The 11,529-nt window shown below is 41.4% G+C and overlaps 1 protein-coding gene across 4 annotated transcripts in view; it reads right to left on the bottom strand.

Moving 5' to 3' along the window:
- The window catches only part of add2 (adducin 2 (beta)), a 55,457-nt gene that overhangs the window by 9,795 nt on the left and 34,133 nt on the right, over positions 1 to 11,529 (bottom strand). For all 4 annotated transcript variants that reach the window (XM_017682890.2, XM_017682894.2, XM_017682891.2 and 1 more), the window contains 7 exons: positions 9,944 to 10,024; positions 7,609 to 7,758; positions 6,819 to 6,962; positions 5,715 to 5,813; positions 5,139 to 5,315; positions 1,932 to 2,174; positions 619 to 735 (listed from right to left, as the gene is read on the bottom strand). In XM_017682890.2, coding sequence (XP_017538379.1) covers positions 619 to 735; positions 1,932 to 2,174; positions 5,139 to 5,315; positions 5,715 to 5,813; positions 6,819 to 6,962; positions 7,609 to 7,758; positions 9,944 to 10,024 — 1,011 coding nt within the window. The remainder of the gene's footprint in view (positions 1 to 618; positions 736 to 1,931; positions 2,175 to 5,138; positions 5,316 to 5,714; positions 5,814 to 6,818; positions 6,963 to 7,608; positions 7,759 to 9,943; positions 10,025 to 11,529) is intronic.

The following is an 11,529-nucleotide window of genomic DNA, read 5'->3' on the forward strand; positions in this document are numbered from 1 at the left end:
AAGGAATGGATTTATTTAAACTCGGCTGGTTTCCTGATACATTTAGTCTGCAGTGAGAAACAATCAAACGCTAAAAAGTCCCAGGGCTGAAGTCGCTTCTCTTTCTCAGGCTTCTTGTCCGAATTTTCCCGTTCCACCTTAAATGTGCAGCAGTTCCATTCTGGCACCTCACCATTTAAGGTGGACCGGAAAAATTCACCAGAAGCTGGTGAATGAGAAGCGACTTCAGCCTCGTAAATAACTGAACATCGAGAGACGTTTTACAAGAAACTATTCCTTGTGGAAAAGTTTCCTGCCAGAGATGTGAGAAAAGCAGCTACAGCTCAGCTAAAGCTTAAAGCAGAGCGAAGTGAGTCCACGGTTTCATTTTCATTATATTTTCTTAGACTATACTAGGACATATTTACAGCCAGGATGGTAAAATGGACATTAAAATGTTGTGGCTCCCAAGGTGGTTTGATTTTTGCTGAAAGGACAGAAGTAGCTCTTCTTGACATTTGGGTTGCCGACCCCTGATCTACTCTAACGCCATGATCTTAACAACTACAAGGCAGAAGAAAGCAGATCCCAGATCAGCAAAACAGCATCTTCCATCAGCACTCAAACATAAGACTGTACCTTATTTCTGGTCTCCAGCACCTCCTGAGGGTTGGTGAAGAGAGGGACAAACTGGTTTGGGTTTTCGATCTTAATGGCTGTTCCACTGCTTTGGGTCACTTCATCTGTCCTCAGCCACTGAGGAGGAGAGAAAGATCACGACATACAGATGTTTACAGATGTAGAAAGTTCACTTACACTGTTTATTGGCATTATTATTATCGGCAGACTGTAGATTCACTAAGGTGGTGAATAAAGATAAATAAGTGAAGTACAGAGGGACCAAATGAACACACAACTACAGCCAGAATCAGCCAGCAGAGGGCAGTAGAGGCACTGCGGTGAGGTTTATGGGCCTGTAATATCCCCTGCATTGCAGAGGGAATTGAAAGAGAATGAGAGAGAGAGAGAGAGAGAGAGAGAGAGAGAGAGAAATAGAGAGAAATAGAGAGAAAAGAGAAAGAAAGAGAGAAATAGAGAGAAAAGAGAAAGAGAGAGAGAGACAAAGAGAAAGAGAGAGACAAATAGAGAGAGAGAAAGGGATAGAGAGAGAGACAGAGAAGAGAAAGAAAGGAAGAAAGAGAAAGAAAGACAAAGGGAAAGAGAGAGCTAAAGAGAGAAATACAGAGAAAATAAAGAAAGCGAGAGAGAGAAAGAGAGAAAGGGACAGAGTGAGACAGCGAGAAAGGGAGAGTGAGAGAAAGAAAGAAAGAAAGAGAGAATTAAAGAAAGACAATAGGACAGAGAGAGAGATAAAGAGAGAGAAATAGAGAGAAAATAAAGAAAGTGAGAGAGAGAAAGTGCGAAAGGGACAGAGTGAGATAGCGAGAAAGAAAGAAAGAAAGAAAGAAAGAAAGAAAGAAAGAAAGAAAGAATGAAAGAAAGACAATAGGACAGAGAGAGAGATAAAGAGAGAGAAAAACAGACAAAAAGAGAAAGAGAAACAGAGAGAGAGAAAGAAAGAGAGAGAAAGGGAGATATATATATATATATATATATATATATATATATATATATAGAGAGAGAGAGAGAGAGCGAGAGAGAAAGAAAAAAGAAAAAGAAAGAGAGACAAAAGAGAAAGACAGAGTGATAGACAAAGAGAGAGAAAGAAAGAGAGAGTGAGAGAGAGAGAGAAGAATCCTTTTTGGTGCTATATAGAACATTTATAGATCATGCAAAGGGTTCTTTACGTGTTCATGGTTCTACACAGAACTATTTTTGTTACTAAAGAACCGTAGAACCCGCATCTTTTCTAAGTGTATAAGCTATAAGGTAGGCTACGCTACCCACCTCTGATTATTATGCATATTATTATGCAAATAAACCCTGCTGACCGTGGTGCGGTGTCCCGGGCTGGACTGGTCCTGGTTGACCTTCTGGTAGGTGTTGGGGGTGTTGAGCCACCGTGTTTTCTCCAGCTGCTGTTTCTGGGCGTGGGGTTGAACTCGTGAGAGGGACCGTTTGCCCTCCTCCTCAAAGCTGAAGGAGGTGACGGTGGCCGGGACCTCCACCTCTCTGCGGGTTCTGGAGCGTTCTAGCAGAACGGGGAAGCGATAGGCATAGCCAGTGCGGTAGCCCTGAACGCATGGGGAGAACACAGTGAAGGCTTTGGTCAAAAACATATCAAATAAAATTCCCTGCTGCTTCATCACTGGAATTCATTCAAAATGAACTAAGCAGGTTGTTTAAGTTACAAACTGAAAATATGCTGGCATTAATGTCATTTCACAGCAGTTTTGAAATGCAAATGTTGAAACTGAGAAATTTTATTGTTTTTTATATGATATAAAAATATATGCCCATTTTTAATTTGATCTCATTCTTGTTTGATACAGAATTTCAGCTGCTCAACAGTCTTCTTTGTCCTATTTTTCATTTCAAAACCCTCCAAATGTTCTCAGGTCTGGACTGCAGGCAGGTCATTTAGCACTCTGACTCTTTTAACACAGAGCAATGCTGCTGTAATACATGCAGAATGTGGTTTGACATCGTCTTGCTGAAATAATCAAGACCTTCCCTGAAAAAGACGTCGTCTGGATGGCAGCACATGTTGCCAAAACATGTTTATATCATTCAGCATTAATGGTGCCTTCACAGATGAGCACGTCACCCATGCCATCTGCACTAATGCCCCCCTAAACCATCATGAAATACTGGCTTTTGAACTGTGCACTGATAACAAGCTGAGTGGTCTTCAGCCCGGAGGACATAGTGTCCTTGATTTCCAAAAAGAATTTCAAATGTTGATTCGTCGGACCACAGGACACTTTTCCACTTCCCCTCAGTCCATTCTAAATGAGCTCAGGCCCAGAGAAGGTGGCAGTGTTTCTGGATCCGGTTCATGTATACGAGTTTTAACTTGTGTTTGTGGATGCAGCGATGAACTGTCCCTTACATGCAGAGATTTCTCCAGATTCTCTGAATCTTTTAATGTTATTATGTTCCATAAATGAGGAAAAACAATAGTTCTTAGCTATTTTATGTTCAGAAACTTTATTCTTGAAATGTTGCTCTATTTGATCGTGCAGTCTTTCACAGAGTGGTGAACCTCCTCATCTTCGCTTCTGAAAGACTCAGCTTCTCTGAGATGCTCTTTTTATACTTGATCATGTTACTGACCTGTTGTTAATGAACTACCAGTTGCTTTTTTTTTTTAGCATTACTCAACTTTACCAGCCTTCTGTTGCCCCGTCCCAACTTTTTTGGAATGTTTTCCTGGCATTAAATTCAAAATGGGGAAATATTTTTCAAAAAACAATCAAATTTCTCTGTTTCAGCGTCTGATTTGTTGTCTTTGTACGGTTTAAATGATTTGCACGCCATTGCACTTTGTTTTAATTTACATTTTGCACAGCGTCCAAATTTTTTTGGAAATTGTATTTTAACTGAAATCTGTTTGATTTACAAGACCAGAAGCGACTTGGATTTTTGCCTATGTAGACATGCATGCTAGTCGACCTTTGTAAAAGTATGTTAATTACTTTTAAATGCTATTTTCTTATTTACACATTTAAAATTATGGTGACACTTTACATGGACATTCAGTAACTTATCAAAAACATATGAGGGTGAGGATTAAGTTTTGGATTGAGATTAAGGTTAGTGTTAGGATTAGGGCCAGGGTGAGGGTTGGGATTAGGTTTTGGGTTGAGATTAAGGTTAGTGTTAGGATTAGGGCCAGGGTGAAGGTTGGGATTAGGTTTTGGGTTGAGATTAAGGTTAGTGTTAGGATTAGGGCCAGGGTGAGGGTTGGGATTAGGTTTTGGATTGAGATTAAGGTTAGTGTTAGGATTAGGGCCAGGGTGAGGGTTGGGATTAGGTTTTGGGTTGAGATTAAGGTTAGTGTTAGGATTAGGGCCAGGGTGAAGGTTGGGATTAGGTTTTGGGTTGAGATTAAGGTTAGTGTTAGGATTAGGGCCAGGGTGAGGGTTGGGATTAGGTTTTGGGTTGAGATTAAGGTTAGTGTTAGGATTAGGGCCAGGGTGAGGGTTAGGTTTTGGGTTGATATTAAGGTTAGAGTGAGGATAAGGGCCAGGGTGAGGGTTAGGTTTAGGTTTTGGGTTGAGATTAAGGTTAGAGTGAGGATAAGGGCCAGGGTGAGGGTTAGGTTTAGGTTTTGGGTTGAGATTAAGGTTAGTGTTAGGATTAGGGCCAGGGTGAGGGTTAGGTTTAGGTTTTGGGTTGAGATTAAGGTTAGAGTGAGGATAAGGGCCAGGGTGAGGGTTGGGATTAGGTTTTGGGTTGAGATTAAGGTTAGGATTAGGGCCAGGGTGAGGGTTAGGTTTAGGGTTGAGATTAAGTTTAGGGTTAGGATAAGGGCCAGGGTGAGGGTTAGGTTTAGGGTTGAGATTAAGGTTAGGGTTAGGGTAAGGGTCAGGGTGAGGGTTAGGTTTTGGGTTTAGATTAAGGTTAGGATGAATTAGGTTTTGGGTTGAGATTAAGGTTAGGGTTAGGATTAGGGCCAGGGTGAGGGTTAGGTTTTGGGTTGAGATTAAGGTTAGAGTGAGGATAAGGGCCAGGGTGAGGGTTAGGTTTAGGGTTGAGATTAAGGTTAGGGTTAGGATAAGGGCCAGGGTGAGGGTTAGGTTTAGGGTTGAGATTAAGGTTAGGGTTAGGATAAGGGCCAGGGTGAGGGTTAGGTTTAGGTTTTGGGTTGAGATTAAGGTTAGAGTGAGGATAAGGGCCAGGGTGAGGGTTAGGTTTAGGTTTTGGGTTGAGATTAAGGTTAGGGTTAGGATAAGGGCCAGGGTGAGGATTAGGTTTTGGGTAAGGTTGGTAAAGTTAGGTTTTGTGTAATGTAAGTAACACATTAACAACACATCTACTTAATGTAAGTAATGTATCAATAAAACATCGACAAGATATTAATCTGTGTATTCGGATGCTTCACTACTGCTACTTCACTGATATGTTGTTAATGCGTTACTGATAATCTGTTAATCATCTACAAAGGACCTCTCCAAATAAAGTGTTACCACAATATTCTCATCAAGAGAGCTGCAGCTGTGCTGTCTGTTATGACAGCAGCGTATGTCTCTCACCAGGTTGTCGAGGGTCCTCATGAGTGCCTCGAATTCGTGCTCTCCGAGTCGGCTCTTGTGCATGGGGCCGAACGTGGATCCGGCCCAGCCCACGGTGCCGGTGGGGTTGGGTCTGTGTGCGGTTCGGTCCAGCAGGATGAGGTTCTGCTCTCCTCCTGCACAGCACAGCGCTGACACCTGCCAGCATGAACAAGCCAATCACTCTTTATTGAGCAGAATCTAACAGGCTGTTTTTGTTACTGTGCAATTAATAATGATATGTAAATGAGCTCTGTTCTTACTGGCTTCACTGTGTTGTGTGGAATGGGCTACCTTCAGTGTGATTGGTAGGGGTAAACTGCTGTAGGTGGGTATATGTAAATGCATTGTTTTTCTGAGAGTGATATCTGTGTCACTCTGGTTCTCCCTGTGCCTCTCTCTCTCTCTCTCTCTCTCTCTCTCTCTCTCTCTCTCTCTCTCTCTCTCTCTCTCTCTCTCTCTCTCTCTCTCTCTATCGCTCTGACCTACTGGCCCACTAATCGACTCACGTTATTCCTCAGAGGGCCTGCTGTAGTAGTGCTGGTATTTTTGGCGTACCTGGATTTGGCAGGCAGACTGGATGTGGTAGATGGTGTAGAAGGCTTCCTCCACAGATTCCCCCAAAGCCACAATGCCATGGTTCCTCAGGACCAGGACCTGCTCCGGTTACAGAAACAATTACACACAATCAACATCAGCTTATTTACTGCGTTAGAGACCAAATACAAAACACATTTTAAACGTCTTAAACTCTAAGGGTCTGTATGTAGATCCACACTTCAGTTCCCCACTGTCATAACTGCAGAACTTACACATTAGTTTCAGAACAGATAGTGATTGGTTCCAAAGTAGATACCAAATAGTTCATAGTAGATATCAAATAACTCATAGTAGTTACTGAAATATTCATAGTAGATACTGAATAATTCAGAGTAATTGCTGAAAAAATCATAGTAGATAATAAAAAATTCAGAGTAGATTCTGAATAATTCAGAGTAGATAATGAAGAAATCAGAGTACATACTGAATAATTCATAGTAGATTCTGAATAATTCACAGTAGGTACAGAAAATATCAAAGTAGATATCAAATAACTCATAGTAGTTACTGAAATATTCATAGTAGATACTGAATAATTCAGACTAATTGCTGAAAAAATCATAGTAGATAATGAGCAATTCATAGTAGATACTAAATAATTCACAGTAGATACCAAATAACTCATATTAGTTACTGAATAATTCATAGTAGATACTGAATGATTCAGAGTAGATACTAAATAATGCATAGTAGTTACCAAATAACTCATATTTGTTACTGAAAAATTCATAATAGATACTGAATAATTCATAGTAGTTACTGAATTCATAGTAGATACTAAATAATGCATTGTAGATTCTGAATAATTCATAGTAGATAACAAATAAGTCACAGTAGTTACTGAATGATTCCTATTAGTTACGGAATACGTCATAGTAGTTACTGAGTAATAAGTCTTAAGATCATTACCCAAACAATAAGCCTAAGGCTAAAGAGAACACAATGTTGTTTTTTTAATGAAATCATCAGCACCACCAATATGACTACAATAAACACATTTATAATGCATTATTAGTAAATTCAGCTTAATAATCATTAATTCTCATTAATATTGTCCATCACCTTGCACGTTGGACCCAGACTCTTCTGCAGGTCCACTCTGTCTTCCTCCTCTTCCATCACACCATTGTAATCATAATAGGCCACCTCTCCCACCAGTAAGGCCTCGTGGGATAGCGGGAGGAGGCCACACTTCATGGCTGACACCTGGGGAATTGCGTGAAGGTGAGTAATTGACCTGTTCAAAGGCTGAAATAATGACGCTTTCTCTCCTTTTTTGATTATCCAAACTTTTCTGCAGAAATTACTTTGAGAAACTCCATTAGAGCTGTGATGTAATCCAACACTTACACTTAGAGAAATACCCCGATCAGGCGTGACATCATGACCACCTCCTTGTTTCTACACTAACTGTCCAGTTTATCAGCTCCACTTACTGTATAGCTGCACTCTGTAGTTCTACAGTTACAGACTGTAGTCCATCTGTTTCTCTGATACTCTGTTACCCTGTTCTTCAGTGGTCAGGACCCCCATGGACCCTCACAGAGCAGGTACACCACCACCATGTCACTGTCACTACAGTGCTGAGAATAAAGAACAGGGTAAAAAGGGAGAGAAACAGATGGACTACAGTCTGTAACTGTAGAACTACAGAGTGCAGCTATACAGTAAGTAGAGCTGATGAAGTGGACAGTGAGCGTAGAAACAAGGAGGTGGTCAGAACGTTACGCCTGATCAATTTCAATCCAGTAGGCTAATAAATACAAGCTAGAAACCAGCAGCCATTTGCATTTGCAGTGAAATATTCAGGGGTCTGTGTGTGTGTGTGTGTGTGTGTGTGTGTGTATCATACAGCAGCAGTGGCGGGTGTGTGCAGATGCAGCAGGCAGCGGACGTCAGGCCGGGCGGAGTAAATGGCCGAGTGCAAGCTGAAGGCAGACAGATCCACTCCCAGCGTAGTGCTGCCTCTCTCGACCACCTCACCCAGAATATTCACCTTCACCTGCACAGCAAAACAGACACACCGTCACACACCTGTACACTACAGTGCTGAGACACATCGCCCTGCAGCAAATAAAACTGATGAGCTACAAATACCCACTGCACATTCAGTGCAGGCCGTTATATGGCTGTACAGCAAGTCTCCTTACTGCAGAGACCGGACTGATCTGCTGTCTGAACTGAGCTGGAGCACATCACTGTATCTCCATCCATCCATCCATCCATCCATCCATCCATCCATCCATCCATCCATCCATCCATCCTCAACCGCTTATCTGGTCGCGGGGGCAGCAGCCTAAGCGAAGAGGCCCAGGCCTCCCTCTCCCCCACCACCTCCTCCAGCTCTTCCGGAGGGATACCGAGATGTTCCCAAAACAGTTGAGAGATATAATCCCTACAATGTGTCCTGGGTGTTCCCTGGGATCTCCTCCCCGTTGGACATGTCTGGAACACCTCCCTAGGGAGGTGTCCAGAGGCCATCCTTACCAGATGCCCGAAGCACCTCAACTGGCTTCTCTCAACGTGGAGCACAGTGTCTATCTATCTATCTATCTATCTATCTATCTATCTGTCTGTCTGTCTGTCTGTCTGTCTGTCTGTCTATGTACTATACTTTAATGTATTTCTGACATTTGTTGATATCAAAAACCATCATAAAAAAACGGGTGCAGTTTCAAACCTGTTGGTATAGAATACAAGTCAAATATAAATGTAATGCAATAGTAACCTAGCACTACCCTAGTATTCACCTGGAACACTACAGCAACTAGAAACACCCTTGCATCCACCAGAAATACTATAGAAATCCCATATCAACCACCTGGAACACCACAGCAACCCCCTAGCAACCACTTGGGACATCATATAAACCATCTATCAACACCCTGGCAATACAAGGCAATTGCTTAAGTGTAACGGTGGGGAGCGATGAGGCGGACACCCGTGCTGAGATAAGCGACTTTTATTATGGACAAATCCAGGGTCATGGTCAAAACGGTCCAGGTTCAAGTGACCAATACGTAGAGCAGCATGGACAAACCTAATTTGAATAAACAGGTACATAAACAGGGCCGGCAGAAAAACAACATACAACAAACACCATCCCAAACAAAGACCAGCAAAGACAAGGGCCAAACACAGGGCTTAAACACAACAGGCATGGTGAGGGACAGGTGGAAACAATCAGGGGCGGAGTCACGAAACAAGGGGCCGGACTAGATGAAAAACAAATGCACGTGGACGATCAAGGAGTAAACAGAAAAAGCACACGGAGTAGTGGGAGGAGCCAACTGTGACATTAAGCTACACAATCACTTTACCAGCTCATAATGTAACCCACTGTGTGGTTCATCACGGACTTACATCTGAATGGTGCAGAAAAATAAAAGTGATGCCTCTTAACTGGTAAGGACAGTTTTACTGTTACTTTACAGAGGTTTACAGTTATTGTCAGCCTTTCTGATTCTCCATGCAGACAAACGTGAAGGGCACTCACTGGACTGTCTATTCATGTGATATCCCACTTAGATCCTGCAGACTGTGTTCATTTCTGGAAGCTGCTACTGCAGGACACGGGTAAATATTACTGGAGATGTGTCTTATAAATGAGCTAAGCATGAATAATTCATCACTCATAATTCACCTTCTCCCTGCGTATTAAAAATGCATGCATCACAGATGAGATTTGATCGCTGCGACGAAGTAGATTAAAAAAGGTCACTTGTCAGCTGCAGACTTATTTAGCTCATCCCCTGTGATACGAAGGGAGTAGAACCAGGGCGTGTTACAGTGACAGAAATATGCATAGGTGATAGTTTTGTGATAGTTTGTAATGTGTGTGTGTGTGTGTGTGTGTATTATATATGTGTCTGTGTGTGTGTGTATATATATATATATATATATATATATATATATATATATATATATATATATGTGTGTGTGTGTGTGTGTGTGTGTGTGTGTGTGTTTTGTACTGTAAATGCAGAGAATATCTCAGAATTATGCATTTTAAAATGTAATTTGCTGAAATATTTGAAATATTATGGGTTAAATATTGTAAAATCCTGCCAATCCTGCTGCAGAGAACATGTAGGACCCGCTCGGCCTCACACCGGACCTCCTCGACCCTCTGTATGTTTGTTTGTGTGTTTGCTGGTTTGCTGTGTAAACAGTGTGCGGAATCTTACCAGGCTGGACGCAGTGACCTCCCCATAGGACAGACCATCCGGCAGGACCAGGAAGTGCTCCTGCTCTTTACTGATACGCATCTGAGGAAGCAGAGAAGTTTAGTGATCTGTAAACACACACCTACATTCACATTCTCTCACGAAGCAGGACAGATGTGCACCCTGACCTGCGGCGTTAATATGAGGAAAACAAACGAGTTATTTGCAGTGCTACACGACACAGGGAGAAGAGGAGGACACACACAGGTCAGAGTGAGTGAGAGGTTAACGCATTACTGTGTATGTGCAGCACACATTAACAGTAAGAGCTACAATGACTAGTACAGTCAGTAAGAAAACATGTATGGGAAAGCAAAAGTAAGACAAATGTAATGTAAAAGAACATCAAATATCGTCATAGTCCAAAAAAATTAATTTTTACTCTTACTTTACTCTTAATGTAAGTTAATATAAAGAGATTTTATTCCAGCCGATTTCGGGGCATTTCTGTAAGTCCTGTCATCATGACACTGTCACACAATGTAAAGAGCAGTTTCTCATTAGGCTGAATGAATAACCGACTCTAAATGTAGGTATTGTGATATAAACCGAGTCTGTTCTACAGTTTCTCATTAGACTGAATGAATAACCGACTCTAAATGTAGGTATTGTGATATAAACCGAGTCCGTTCTACAGTTTCTCATTAGGCTGAATGAATAACCGACTCTAAATGTAGGTATTGTGATATAAACCGAGTCCGTTCTACAGTTTCTCATTAGACTGAATGAATAACCGACTCTAAATGTAGGTATTGTGATATAAACCGAGTCCGTTCTACAGTTTCTCATTAGACTGAATGAATAACCGACTCTAAATGTAGGTATTGTGATATAAACCGAGTCCGTTCTACAGTTTCTCATTAGGCTGAATGAATAACCGATTCTAAATGTAGGTATTGTGATATAAACCGAGTCTGTTCTACAGTTTCTCATTAGGCTGAATGAATAACCGACTCTAAATGTAGGTATTGTGATATAAACCGAGTCCGTTCTACAGTTTCTCGTTAGACTGAATGAATAACCGGCTCTAAATGTAGGTATTGTGATATAAACCGAGTCCGTTCTACAGTTTCTCGTTAGACTGAATGAATAACCGGCTCTAAATGTAGGTATTGTGATATAAACCGAGTCTGTTCTACAGTTTCTCATTAGGCTGAATGAATAACCGACTCTAAATGTAGGTATTGTGATATAAACCGAGTCCGTTCTACAGTTTCTCATTAGGCTGAATGAATAACTGACTCTAAATGTAGGTATTGTGATATAAACCAAGTCCGTTCTACAGTTTCTCATTAGACTGAATGAATAACCGGCTCTAAATGTAGGTATTGTGATATAAACCGAGTCTGTTCTACAGTTTCTCATTAGACTGAATGAATAACCGGCTCTAAATGTAGGAGTTGTGATATAAACCGAGTCTGTTCTACAGTTTCTCATTAGACTGAATGAATAACCGACTCTAAATGTAGGTATTGTGATATAAACCGAGTCCGTTCTACAGTTTCTCATTAGGCTGAATGAATAACCGACTCTAAATGTAGGTATTG

This window comes from Pygocentrus nattereri, chromosome 20, assembly GCF_015220715.1.
Source record: "Pygocentrus nattereri isolate fPygNat1 chromosome 20, fPygNat1.pri, whole genome shotgun sequence".
Lineage (NCBI taxonomy): Eukaryota > Metazoa > Chordata > Actinopteri > Characiformes > Serrasalmidae > Pygocentrus > Pygocentrus nattereri.